At 41.5% G+C, this 14,923-nt stretch overlaps 1 protein-coding gene across 1 annotated transcript; it reads right to left on the bottom strand.

Annotated features, from left to right (window-relative positions):
- Positions 1–13,093: 13,093 nt before the first annotated feature.
- LOC130954448 (uncharacterized) lies at positions 13,094–13,970 on the bottom strand. Its single transcript, XM_057881187.1, has 2 exons — positions 13,412–13,970; positions 13,094–13,311 (listed from the first exon to the last, which is right to left on the bottom strand). Exons 1-2 carry the CDS (start codon positions 13,968–13,970, stop codon positions 13,292–13,294), a joined length of 579 nt encoding a protein of 192 aa, XP_057737170.1. The 3' UTR covers positions 13,094–13,291.
- Positions 13,971–14,923: the final 953 nt, after the last annotated feature.

Here is a 14,923-nt window from a genome sequence, read left to right as displayed (position 1 = left end):
ACGCCTAGCTTAGCGTGCCACCCCCCTCTTGTGGCATTCATCAAAGCTCTCTGGAAAATTGTACCAGCGTGCCACGCCCAGCTCCTGTTGTGCCACGCCCATATACTTTCATCACGTTTGCTCTATGTGGTACGCCAGTTTCACACGCCCAATTCTGTTTTGTTGTTTTCTTCCCCTATTATTGCACTTTTCACCTGAAACTCAACACAAACCTATTTTAAAGTAATGCATCATAATATTTACCATTTTTCTCATGAAATTGCAATGAAACAATGAGTATGTGCTCTTTTTATAGTCCTTTTGCATAGGTAAAAAGGATAAATGATGCAAGTCATCAGGGATCTAATGCGAGTCTTTTATGGAAAGGTCAATAGAATATTAAAGGTCCTTAGATTAGGTTGTGCTTCAGGTTGAGTCAAAATTGTTGCCTAAAAAACTTGAGAGAATAATATCTAAATTTCTTATATTGAATTTCGGTTCAGTGTACGTTAAAGCTATAGCTTAGGAAGACTTGATGGAAAGAATTATCAATAGACATTTATTTTATTAATAGAACTCATAACTTTTCTTGAAAATTGGATTTAGACATTTTGAGTCGAACTACTATATATTGCTAAGTACATCTTCTTAAGTCTTATCTTTTACCTTGTGCATTGTGTTGATTTTCTTCTAAAAGATCTTAATTTGTTCAAGTTTTGTAGATATCTCAAAAATTATTTCAAACTGATCTAAAGTCTATTAGGCTACGTTTGTTTTCAAGGACAGGATACTGAGACAGGAACACGTGACACAAAATTGTATTTGATATAAGAGACATGGACAGAGACATTGTATCTAGGGACACTAAATTAGTGTATTTTGTGTTCATCCTGACAAGAAGGACACAGAGATACTAACAAGGGATATAACTTTTTTTTTATTTTTTCTTTCATTAATCTTGTTAATTTTTTATAATTATGTTTTTTTATTATTATATTTTTCTTCTCAAATTTTTTAAATGAAAAAAATAAGAATAAATTAGATTTTCATAATTTATTCTAGTTTATCCCCAAACAGGATACAAGAACACAAAATTTGGTGTCTCTGTCCTTTATATCTTGTTCTCAGTGTCTTGTCTTGTCCTCTTCTCAAAAACAAATACAACCTTAAAGACCTGAAAAATATTCTAGTAAAACCTTGTTTTAAAATGAATAAATGATCCTTCACAAATCGTTAAAACAACTCTTATTCTTGAGAAGTTATATTCTTCTCAGTGACCTTAAAAAAGTTGTTTTAACTAGCAAAAAATGACTTGAATTGAAATACTAATAAACTCGACTGCATACAAAGTCATAAGACTTAGATAAGTATTTTCAGTTCACGTATTTCAAGAGAATGTGTATGCATTATTCAAGTTCGCTCGTGCACCCTTAAATAATTTTAATAAAGGGTAAAGTATCATTTTTGCCCCTAACATTTGGGGTAAGTTCCAAAGTTGTTCCTAACGTTTAAATCGTCCTATTTAAGTTCCTAACGTTTAAAAATTGACTCAATATTATCCTGTCGTTAGGGATCTATTAACAGAATTGACGGCGGGACAAAATTGAGACGATTTTAAAACGTTAGGGACTTAAATAGGACAAAAACGTTGTGGACAAAAATGATACATAAAAATAAATCTTAATTTTATCCTTAAATAATATCAATTTTTTACGGTACATAGTTATTCAATTATTTTTTTATCACATCCAAATAAATTACAATTAATCACATTACTCTCATTCTAAATAAATTTATTTTTTATAATTTTACTCTTAAAGATTTTTAGTCATCATGAAATGTTTGTAGAATGACAAGTACATAAACTTGCAGAAAAGAAAAAAAGTGATAAATATACAATAAAGTATAAATTGTACATTTTCTATCTGATGTTTAATTTAGTTAAATTTTATTTTTAATTTTATTCTTCAGTAATATCAAATTTTTACAGTAGATAATTATTCAATTATTTTTTATTTTATTCTTAATCACATTATTTTTTCCTAAATGAATTTATTTTTGTTTAAGAGCAAAATTAAAAAATAAATTAAGTAATTATTTGTGTAAAAAAATTGAAATTATTGAAGGAAAAATTGAAATTTACTTGTCGCAAGTTTATGTATTAGTCATTCTACAAATATTTTGTGATGAGTGAAAATCATTAAAAAAATTATAAAAAAAATAAATTTATTTAGAATGAAAGTAATGTGATTAAGTGTAATTTACTTAGATGTAATTAAAAAATAATTGAATAACTATGTACTATAAAACATTGATATTATTGAAAGATAAAATTAAAATTTATTTCTGTGTATCATTTTTGTCCACAACGTTGTCGTTATATTTAAGTCCCTAACGTTTCAAAAATGTTTTAATTTTATCCTGCCGTCAACTCTGTTAGCAAATTTCTAATGGCAGGACAACATTGAGCCAATTTTGAAACGTTAGGAATGTAAACAGGACGATTTAAACGTTAAGGACAACTTTAAGACTTACACCAAACATTGGGACAAAAGTGATACTTTACTCTTCAATAAACAACCACCTGTAACGAGTCTATTTTGTATTATTAATAGTTATGGCCTCTAATATATCATTATAGCTACAAAAATACACAAAAAGTTAGCCACTAAAATCCACTATTATATGATTCTAGCTTGGATGGATTTCCTATTAGAGCCGGTGGAAGGACCAAGTGGTGACGAGCCCCGCGTGGAGGAACACGCCCACCGAGCGAGCGGAGCGGTCTCTCTGGCCTCTTTCCGCGAATGCACGAGATCCCCCTCCCAAGGGAACAAACTTCACTCTCGTTCCCAGGACGGACGTCCCTTCGGAGGGACAAGAAGCGTCAGCGCTAGGATAATGAAGGAGTTGCACCACAGGATACAAAATCTAGAGAGGGAGCTAACGGCCAGGGATCGCTACCAGCCCGACCCAAGGCAACCCAGTCCTCGGTCTCCTCGGCAAAGAGGGGATGTCAGGGGAAGAAGCCTGCAGAGGACCCACACCCGGCGTACCCCGGACTCCCGATCCCCACCAGCTCGTGCTCAGTCAGAAGACCAGGGGGAGAGCAGGAAAATATTGAGGAGACGACAAGATCCCATCATATACATTCAGCACCAGGCAAGGCACACTAGGGAGGAAAACCGAAAGGAGGACAGGGAGAGACCGAGAAGGTGACCTTTCATCATGGGAGCGACCCCCTTCCACCACTCCATTCTCGAGGTCCGGCTGCCAAAATATTTCGACAAGCCAACGGACATGAGATACAACAGAACCCAGGACCCCCAGGAGCACCTAACAGCCTTTGGGGCCAGGATGAACCTGGAGGGCGTGCGTGATGAGGTGAAGTGTCGCGCTTTCCCTGTGACCCTGGCGAGACCGGCAATCCGGGGGTTCAACACACTCCCCCAGGGGTTCGTGAGGGCTTTCGCGAACATAACCTGAGGTTTTTTGGCACAGTTTACCATGCATATTTCCAAGGCTAAGCACCCGATCAATCTTCTAGGGGTGATGCAATGAAGCAGCAAACCGACCAGGAAGTACCTGGAAAGGTTCAATGACGAATGCTTAGAGATAGACGGCCTGACCGACTCGGTGGCCAACCTTTGCCTAACAAACGGGCTGCTGAATGAATACTTCAAGAAATACCTCACTGCCAAGCCGGTTTAGACGATGCAGAAAATCCAGAACGTGACGAGAGAGTACATAAATGACGAGGAGGTCAGCCAAGTTGTGGCATCCAACAAGCGGCAGCCCGCGTACCATTCTACCCTCAGCACAAGAGGCGGAGAAAGACCCAAAGAACACTCCAAGGATGGAGGGCCAGCTAAACCCTTCAAGTTGTCCCTTCATGTAGGAAAATTCACTAATTACACCCATATTAATGGTCCCGATCGCTGAAGTATACCAGCAGTTAGCCGACAAAGATATCTTGTCGAAGCCCCGTCAGCTCAAGGACAAAACTAGAGGAAACAAAAACCTCTACTGCGACTACCACAAGGGTTTCGGCCATTGATGCGAGATATTTTGTCGATATAGAATTTATCAATAAAATCCGTTGCGAGTATAGTCTAAACCAACAAGCAATCCCGTATCAAATTTAGAAAATGTGTCACCACAATTCAAAATCAATAACCGGGAGTAGAATCCCAAGTCATTCTCCCTATGAATTCCCTACGATGCACATGATTGGTTAGGAGTTCTCTTGATGTTTTCGAGGTGAGTAAAAGGAAAGTAGGTAAGCATAAATTGAGACAATGAGCAATTAACAATTGAAATAAGAGAGCCAAGAAATCAAACTAATAAAAGTGAATGACAATCAATCAATGTAAAAGCCTTGTCTATGGGTGAGAATTGGAAGTCCTATCATCATAGTCTCCATCAATTGTGACAATAATTAGTTGTTGCTCCACTTAGTCAACCTCTAACTATGGAGAAAAGTCAAGTGGAGATAATCAATTTGAGTCTACAAGTCCTAGTCAACCCCTAAGGAAAGACTAGCTTTAGTGGCATGCGAATCAACTAGCAATTTTCAATTATGAATCAATAAAGGACATTGACAATTCAAGTGTCTCCAATAACTCAACCCCCAATCCAAAAGTGAAAAGTCTACTCCATAACTATAGTTGACAATTTCTCAAACACTTGGTGAACAAGAATGAAGGACATTGTTAAATTGAAAAGAAAATTCAAATCAAAGTTTTCTACCACAAACAATTAACAACAATTGAGCAATTAACAACAATGAACATGAAATACCTCAATGCATTAATAAAATTCAAAGGAAACAAGATCCAAATCCAAGATCTACAATAACTTGAGTAACAAGAACACAAAAACAAGAGTAGAAGAATGAGATCTACAAATTAAAGCAATGTAAACTTGAGATAAATTCAGATCTAACCAAAGGATCCAAGAGAAATTCAAATTGATAAAGCCAAAACCTAGAGAGAAGTGAGAGTTTCTCTCTCTAGAACATAAACTCCAAAAACTAGCTAAAAATCCCTAAAAATGTGTGAATCCCTCTATTCCCTTGCTCATCTTGGGTCTTTAGCCTTCAGAATTCCTCTAGATTGGGCCCTAAAGCTCTTCAGAAATCACTAGGCATAATTTCACTAATGAAGTCACGTGCTGCGCGTCACGCATACATGTGGGTCACGCTTACGCGTCGATGAGATTTTTAAGCCACACGTACACGTAAGGCACGCGTACGCGTCGATGGGATTTTTGCTCATCCACGCGAATGCGCCAGCAATTTGCGCCAATTCCAGCATCATACATCCACGCGTGTGCGTAAGGCACGCGTACGCATCGATGCTAAATCTCCAAATCTTCCCTTTTTCATGTCCCTTCCACTTGTGCATGCTTCCTTCCTCTCTTCTAAGCCATTCCTGCACTATAAACTCTGAAATCACTTAACAAACACATCACGGCATCGAATGATAATAGAAGATGATTAAAAATATAGCATATTTAAGGTCAAAGGAGCATGTTTTCAACCATGAAGCAAAATTGGGATGGAAACACAAAACCATGCCTTTTATATGAATAAGTGTGAAAGAATATTGATAAAAACCTCCAAATTTCATACAAAATAAACCCTAAAATTGGGAATTTTCATCCATAAAACCAAAGATTGCTTCGACTTAAAGGACGCTCTAGAACAAACAATCCTTGAAGGCAAGCTGGTGGAGTTCTCGCAATTCATAAGGGAACCCAGGAGGCGAGAACTTGATCGATCCGATGACGACAGAAGTCGTGCTTAGGCGATCACTTTATCAAGCCCGACGGGATCATCTCTCTCCCGGTATCCATAAGCGGAGGTCAGGGAAAGAGGTCGTTAATGGCAGAGTTCGTTGTTCTGAGGGACTCCACAGCTTACAACCTCATCCTGGGGAGGAAAACAATCAACAAGTTCGGAGCGGTAATATGTACCAAACTGTTGGTAATGAAATTCACAGCTGACGATGGGTCGGTGGGATCCATTAGGGGAAATCTGGAAACGATAGTCGCATGCCACAATGCCAGCTTCTCCATAAGGAAGAAGATGACAAGCCAAGACCAGAACACCAAGGAGACCTAGAAAAATTCAGGGTCGGCAACTCGGAGGACAAGTTCATATTCGTGAACAGAAACCTCCCCCACGGCTTGAAATAGCCCTTGATGGAGATTATACGAGTTAACGGGGACCTGTTCGCCTGGACGCCAGCCAACATGCCACGTATCGACCCTCAATTCAAAGGCGAAGGAAGATGTCTCAAGAGAGAGCCAACGAGGTGGCCAAGCAAACGGCCAGCTTGTTAGAAGCAGGGTTCATCCAGAAATTTGACTACTCGACCTGGTTGTCAAATGTAGTCCTGGTCAAGAAATCTAACGGGAAGTAGAGGATGTGCGTAGACTACTCCGACCTCAATAAGGCATGCCACAAAGACTCTTTCCCCTCCCCAACATTGATGCTCTGGTGGACGCGGCCGCGGGATACTGTTTTCTGTGCTTCAGGGATGCCTACTCTGGTTACAACCAGATACCAATGCACAGACCAGACGACGAAAAAATAGATTCACGCCAGGAGGCATGTATTGCTACAGGGTAATGTCGTTCAGACTAAAGAACGTAAGGGCCACCTATCAAAGGTTTATGAACAAGGTGTTCGGCAACCTTCTTAGGAAGTCGGTGGAAGTGTACGTGGATGACATCCTGGTCAAGACCACCCTCTCGGAGGATCTCGTGGGAAACCTAGAAATCGTGTTCGCGTCCCTCTGACGACACAACATGAGGCTTAATCCGCTCAAGTGTGCTTTTGCTATGGAGGCCGAAAAATTCTTGGATTTCATGATAAACCAGAGGGGGGTCGAGGCCAACTCAGAGAAGTGCGAAGTGATCCTGCAGATAACGAGCCCGGGATGGGTTAAGGATGTTCAGACACTGGCCGGGAGACTCACGGCCTTGTCCCGTTTTCTCGGCGCTATTGTGATGCCTAGACATCTTAGGCTAGTTTCACAAGACTTTTTCATTAGTTTTTACTTGGTTTTCATGCATTTCTTAGGCAATAAGCAAGCATTTGGATGAGAATTACATGCATATCTTGATTCAACAAACATGATTTATTATGTGCATTTTCATAAAAATTATGCAAGATTTACTTGATGCTATGAATGATGCAAAAATCTTGTGATTATGGCAAGACTTTGATGCATTTGTTTGATTGATGATAGGTGAAAAGAAGCAGATGAATAGCTTAGAATTTTAGTTTCTTTTGATAGGCTTTTTCTTCTTTGCAATTTTACAATTTAGTTTGTATTGAGCTTCATTTATTTTCATGCAATTTCAATTCTATGCTCTTCTACCTTTCTGCACTTTTACGTTTAAGTTCGCATTGCGTTCAATTTACTTTCATGTAATCAGAATCTTCTGCAAGTATTCTTAGAACGATGATCAACTAAACCCCAATTTCATTAGGGGAAGAGCTCTATTGTAATTCACATGATTGAATGAACATCTTCTTCCTCTCAATCCGCTTGGGTAGCTAAGAGATAACATCTGTTTTGATTTGATCCATTCACTCCGGAAGGGGGTTTGGATCCATTGAATTCCCATGTGAGCCTCGAATCATGGACATTAGAACTGAAGCTCTATCTCTCACAACTCTCTTGATCAACACCATTCGGGAGGAATTGAGATCTTGAGAGTTAGTGTGACTTATGGATGAGAGACATGCACTTAACCTCTTCTCATGACAATTGGATCAAGGAATTGGCAAGATTGATGGAGATTAGAGAGATTGGGTTGCCAAGAAATTAGGATCCAATCAATTACAATCCGCCATAGATCTACTCATATTACTGAGAAGGGAGTTGACACCCATTGATTCATGATGGACTATGATATCTCCAACCCTTAATGAATTTTTCTCTCTGTTATTCTTCACTTTGCTTACTGTGAGTTTCCTTTAATTGCTTTGATTTATTGCTTTCTTTAAGATTTCCAGCACCCAATTCCCATTTACTTTTCATGCAATTTACTTTCTATTGTCATTTACATTCTTGCTTGTTATTTAGATTTCTTTCCCTTTTAATTTCTTGCTCTTTACGTTTCAGTTGTTTAGTTCTTTGCCATTTACATTTCAAGCAATTTACATTCTGTTAATCAATTTTCACCAAACTCTTCTCAATATTTCGCTTGACTTGACATATAATCTCACTAAAGTTGCTTGATCTATTAATCCCTATGGGATCGACCTCACTCTTCTAAATTTTACTACTTGATGCGACCTGCTATACTTGCCGGTAGTTTGAGCGGATGCGTTTCCCGCCATCAGTCGACAGCCAAGGCCCTCCCGTTCTTCAACTTAATGAAGGGAATAGTTTTTGAATGGACCCTGGCATGTGAGGAGGCCTTCAACCACTTCAAAAGCGTACTCTTGGCACCTCCTGTCCTCGGTAAACCCAGGGAAGGTGAGACATTCCTGTATCTGGCGGTCACGGATGAGACTATGGCGACCGTTCTAGTATGAGAAAAAGGGAAAACTCAACAGCCAATCTACTTTGTGAGCAAGGCGCTACGAGGGGCGGAGCTAAGGTACAGTAAATTGGAAAAGCTTGCATCTCCGCTCCGAACCTCGTCCAGAAGGTTGCAGCAATATTTCCAGGGGAATCGGTGATGCACCACTCTTTAGTGGTACATATTGTGCTTAATTTAGGTGGATTTTATCCATTGTTTTCAAATTTATTCAAGGAAATAGCATGGTTTCATAATTTTCTCCTAAATTGTACTTAAGTGTAAAAACATGCTTTTTAGGCCTTCAATTGATTAATTTCTATTCACCTTAGATTCCACTAGATGCCTTGATGTGTTTGTTAAGTGAATTCAAGTTGAGAAGGCTAGGGATGGATCAAAGGAATGAAGAGAAAAGCATGCAAAGTGGAGAAATCATGAAAATCCAAGGATTTGAGATGCTGAGATCGACGTGCAAGCGCAGCAGACACGCACGCGTAGGATATGAAGTCACATGACGACGCGTACGCGTACATGACGCGCATGCGTGGAAGCAAGAATTCCAAGCGACGCGTATGCGTCGATGCTCGCATGTGACCTCATTAAAGTGAATCCGCTGGGGATGATTTCTGGGCTTCCCAGGCCCAAATCTAACTCACTTATGATGCTATTAAACCTAAGGATTGAAGGGGAAGTAATCAATTAGTTACCACACAAGTCATTAACTAGTTTAGTTTAGAGTTAGTTTTTAGAAAGAGAAGCTCTCATTTCTCTCTAGAATTAGGATTAGGATTAGGTTAATTCTTCTCTAAATCTAGGCTTTAATTCTTCTTTTCAATTACTTCTCCTTCTCAATTTCTTGTTGCTACATCTTGTTCTCATATTCCTTTGTAATCATTTCCCTTATTTTGTATTCTTTGTTGTTGATACACTCTTGTTCCTTTCATTTTCTTTTAATGCAATTTGAGGTAATTCATGTTAATTGTGCCTTCTTTGATTGTTGTTGTTAGTTCTTTATAATTAATAGTTGTTAGATTTCATTCTTCTTGTCATTTTGCTATGCTTTCCTTTTATGCCTTCCAAGTGTTTGACAAAATGCTTGGAAGGAAGTTAGAGTAGAATTTTCTCCTCTTGGCTTAGGTTGAGTAATTGGTGACACTTGAGTTATCAAAGTCTCTTGTTGATTGATAATTAGAAGTTGCTAATCGATTTGAATTCCACTAACTCTAGTCTTTTCTTATGAGATGAGTAGGACTTAAGGAATCAAATTGATTTATCCACTTGACTTTCCTTCATAGTTAGAGGTTGACTAAGTGGAAGCGATGAATAATTCTCATCACAATTGATGATGATAATAAGGATATGATTTCTAGCTCTCATGCCTTGCCAAGAGCTTTCTTAGCTATTAGTTTACTTCTTGCAATTTACTCTTCTTGACCTTTATCCAAAACCCCAAAATATACATCTCATAACCAATAACAAGAACACTTTCCTACAATTCCTTTGAGAGACAACCCGAAGTTTGAATACTTCAGTTATTATTTTTGGGGGTTTGTTACTTGTGACAAATAAATTTTTGTATGAAAGGATTTTAGTTGGTTTAGAAACTATACTTGCAACAAGAATTTATTTGTGAAATTCTAAACCATCAATTTTCCATTCATCAATCGGATAATCATTAGAACGGATCAGGTGATCCACCAAGTTTTACAGAAGCCCGACCTGGCGGGAAGAATGATGACTTAGGCAATCGAGCTGTCTTAGTACGACCTGCAGTACGAACCCAGACATACAATCAAGGCCCAGGCAATGGCTGACTTCTTAGTGGATGTAACGGGAGATCCTCACGAAGTCCCGAGCACACGGTGGAATCTCCACGTGGACGGAGCTTCCAACCTGACATTCGGAGGAGCAGGGGTGATCCTAGAAAGCCCAACTGGAATTATATACGAACAGTCAATTAAGTTCGAGTTCTCGGTGTCTAATAACCATGCAGAATACGAAGCACTGGTCGCTGGTCTACTCCTGGCCAAATAAGTCGGAACGACTGAAGTTGAAGTATGTAGTGATTCCCAAGTCGTCACCTCCTAGATTAACGAGACGTATCAAGTTATAAACTTCCTGCTACAGAAATACCTGGAAAGGGTCAAGAAACTAAGTGAAGAATTTGACGAGGTCGTTGTACAGCATGTTCCCAAGGAGAGTAACATCCGAGCTAACTTCCTGTCGAAACTTGCGAGCACGAAGCCAGGAGCAGGGAACCAATCCCTCATACAGGGTTTAGTGAAAGAACCAACTGTCACTTTATACTTAACCCAAACAGCCCATGTGCCCTCGTGGATGGATCCGATCTTCGACTTTCTGAAAAACGGCAAACTCCCCGGGAACGACAAAGCCGCGAAGGTGTTAAGAAGAGAGACGGCTAGGTATGTTATAGTCCAAGGACAACTGTTCAAGAGGGGACTGAACCAACCTCTATTGAAATGCCTACTTCCCGACCAAATGGACTACGTGTTAATGGAAGACCACGAGGGATGTTACGGCCAACACATCGGAGGGAGGGCCTTAGCCTGAAAACTTGTCAAGGCTGGCTACTTCTGGCCCTCAATGATGTCGGACTCCCAAGAGTTCGTAAAGAAGTACAGGAAGTGCCAGGAAAACGCCAACCTCCACAAAGCCCCAGCAGCGGAGCTGAATTTACCAATCCCCATCAGACCGAGACAGGTCAAATACCTAATTATTGTCGTGGACTATTACACCAAGTGGGTGAAAGCCAAGCCGCTAGTCAGCATATCCTCCGCAAACTACCGAAAGTTCTTATGGAGGCAGATAATAGCCAGGTTGGAAGTCCCGAAGGTCGTCATATCCGACAACGAGACAGTTCGCCGACAAGAAGTTTGGAGAGTTCCTTGCTGGCTTGGGGATAAAGCAAATGTTCTTTTCCGTTGAACACCCTCAGACCAACGGCCAAGTCAAAGTGGTGAACAGCGTCATCCTCCACGGTCTTAAGAGGCGACTCGACCAGAGAAACGGAGCCCGGGTGGAAGAGCTAGCGTTGGTCCTATAGTCCTATCGCACAACGCCGCAATCCTCTACCCGCGAGACACCATACCAACTCACCTATGGAGTCGACGCAGAAATACCCGTGGAGATAGGAGAACCGAACCCGAGGAAGCAGTGGAAAAGGATCTTATCGACAAAACCAGGAAAATGGCGCACTTGTCAGAAGCGGCGTTGAAACAAGAATAGCCTTGAGGTACAACGCCGAGGGGAAGGAAAGTTGGCGGCCAATTGGGAAGGCCCGTACAGAGTAACAGAAGTAGTCGGCAGCGGAGCATACAGGCTAAAGTGACTTGACGGGAAAGAAGTGCCCAGGACCTAGAACGCATGGAATTTAAGGAGATTCTACTCTTAGCAGCCTCAGCAGGCCCATGGTCAAACGACGACCTGATTTAGTAACACCTGCTTCATGCTCCCTTGTTAATATTTATGTTCATTTTCCCGTCTTATGTTCCCTTGTTAATATTTATGTTCCTTTGCTAGCCGAATACTTGTTATTACATGCTTACCTGCTTGTTTAGTTCATGAGTTTAATATACTTTAGTCTCTTCTCGACGAATGCCTATCACGTTTTTTATTAGCTTGCTGCCTTAAAGGCATCTCACGGCTACTACAACCAGTCGAACTAATAAAAAAGCAGTTCCTCGGGACTGATCACCCCGTCAGCCATTGAAATCGTGAAACACTATGCTAAAGCGGCTACGAAAATGTTGCCATAACAAATAATTGGAAAATAAAGTCACTTTCCGGCTTCGTTTTGTCAACGATTAAGCGACGAAGCGATAAAATGTTTCACAAAAAACAAACTACAAGTCCAAAAGTACATAACGCAGCCACAAGCGGCAAAAAAAAACTACAAAGCAACAAGTTGTACTTCTTCAGGAGATCAACGATCTTGCCGTCTTTAATAGTCTTCAAGGCGCTGACAGCTGAGACATCAAAGTCGGGAGACAGCAGCTTCACTTGAGCCTTAATCGCCTCTTCGGTAGCCCTGATGGCATTGCGACCATGCTTCACCATCTCTGCTATTTTTCTTCATATCGGCGGCCTTGGCCTTGGCTGCATTTGCAGACGAGACATCTGCGTCGCGCTTCTTTTCCAGCTCCTTAACCTGACTCTGCGCGACGCTGAGCTGACCCTCCAAAGTAAGCTCTCGCTCGGTAAGTCGCATAACCGTCGCGTCAGAAGTCTTCACCTTCCCCTCAGCGGCGGCCAGCTGTGTCTGTAGCAACTTCACCTCATGTTTGTACTTCTCATTAGCATTGACGGATGACTAAAGCTTATTCTCCAGAGTCTGAGCCCCCGCCAGAACGGGTTCCGCTTTCCTTGCTATGGCGGCTGCCCGGAGCAAGGTGCGGTACACCCACTTGGCCTGAGAGGCAAGATCGCCGCCGTGGAAAAAATCCTCTGTGCCAGGCAGGAGTGGAGAGTCAATGAAATTTCCAGCATCGAAGTTCTTTTCCATCACAGTAAGGGCTCCCTCAAGGCTCGAAGTCGACTTCTTCTTTCTCGGGTTGTCAACAACGACGACTTCGGGCCCCGCACTCTCCTCTTCGACCACCGGTCGAGAGACCGGTCCAGTGCTGGTTCCAATCACTTCCCCTTGGGTAGGTTGGGATTGCACTTCAACAGCAGGAGAGTGCAGCGGCTCGTTCGTATGAGTAGCAGAGCTTCCATCGCCAACGAAAAACATTTGAAATAATGTTTCAAGTCCAACCTACTCACCAGCCATTAACACTGACAAAGCACAACACACGAGAGCTCGTTAGTAGGTAAAACGAGTAAGTAAACAAAAGAGCAATGACAACCAGAAGCATACGACTAGACGACGACTCACCTCTATAGCCCATACCCATATAACGATCACCCATAAGAAGGTGGGGGTTAACATTGTTTTTGCCAAAAATAACCAACAGTACGTCGGCAACCTTTTTATTTTGAGGGATCAGGCCTTCGTAAGTCACCTTAGTGAAAGTATTGGACCCAGCCCCAAAGCTCCAGTAAGTCGGGATGCGGCGTTTCCCTTCCAAAGTTAACCAAAAGGGATGCCGACCCTCGAGAGGCCGCACCTTGAAATATTTCTCTTTGAAACCATGAAAGAAGTCTCCGAACAACCCAAAAATTTGCCTACCCTGAGCTTTCCGGAAAGACATATACCCTTTCTTGGCTCTCCCTTCCTTGAAGGGATTCATTAGGACGAAGAACCACAAGAACACCTCCACCGAGACCGGTAGCTCGAGATATTCGCAGACCATCTCGAAACATCGGATGGAGGCCCAACTATTTGGATGAAGTTGCGACGACGCTATGTCACATCGGTTCAATAACACCATTTGGAAGGGAGAAAAGGGTATACGAACCCCCAAGCTGGCGAACATGGCTATGTACAACCACATCCAATCAGCAACCCGAGGAGTGTTTAAGTTGAGGTGGCAGATCTGTTCCCGATCCGTGGGAATGAATACGTCGTAATTATCTTCCCCGGGACCTCATCCGCCCAATTGGTCGTTTTGGCGAAATTCCGTGAACTCTTCCACGGTTATTTGCGAAGGAGTGTCCTTTACATCCGACGTAACCCACGCGTACCAATCCACGGGGGCCCTCGCCACAGGACGCTGCGTCATACCTACAATGGGAGTACCACCGGGTCAATAAGATCGGGAGCTCGGAAAAAGGAAAACTCGGAACCAACTCTATCAGTTGCAAGAAGCCTATCTACAGTTATAAAAAGGGGCGAAAAAAACAATAATGATAACCCTTTCTAGAGTCTAGCTAATGATAGAGCGATCCAAAAACACATGCATGGCCCAAAAGCTATGAAAAACAAATAGCAGCAAATAACTATACGCATTCCAGGCAGAAAAAAGACAGTGACAATACAAGGTTTATACACCAGAAAGAAGGAAAGGGTGAGACTTACCAGGAAATGATGAGCGAAAGTACAGCAAGAAGAAGCCTGGATCGAGCAAGAACAAAGTAGAACGCCTGAACTCAGACAATTAGGAAGAAGTTGCAGAAAGGAAGGAAGAAAGAGGGAAAAAGGGAGTGTTTGGAGCGCAAATAGTGAAAGGCACAAAAAACTAAAGTGCAATTGATGATAGAGTAGCGCAAAAGGCAAGGGAAGAATGGACATTTCACCAAGGATTTAAATCTACAGTTAAGGGCATTAAATGTCTAGCACGAAGAACGAGGCGACTAATGGTATTTCCCAGAAACGACGATGCACTTTCGCGTGTTGGGGGGCACACCCCTATCACGAACAAACGACCTAGCAATGATATAGCTCGAGGTGGATAGAACGCGCTAGCAACGGCGCTCACGACCCCAGCTAGCACGTTGGGGGCATTGC

The sequence above is a fragment of the Arachis stenosperma genome, chromosome 10 (genome assembly GCF_014773155.1).
Source record: "Arachis stenosperma cultivar V10309 chromosome 10, arast.V10309.gnm1.PFL2, whole genome shotgun sequence".
In the NCBI taxonomy this organism is placed as follows: domain Eukaryota; kingdom Viridiplantae; phylum Streptophyta; class Magnoliopsida; order Fabales; family Fabaceae; genus Arachis; species Arachis stenosperma.
The sequence above is the reverse complement of the archived record's forward strand: the minus strand, read 5'-3'. Positions and strand labels throughout refer to the sequence as shown.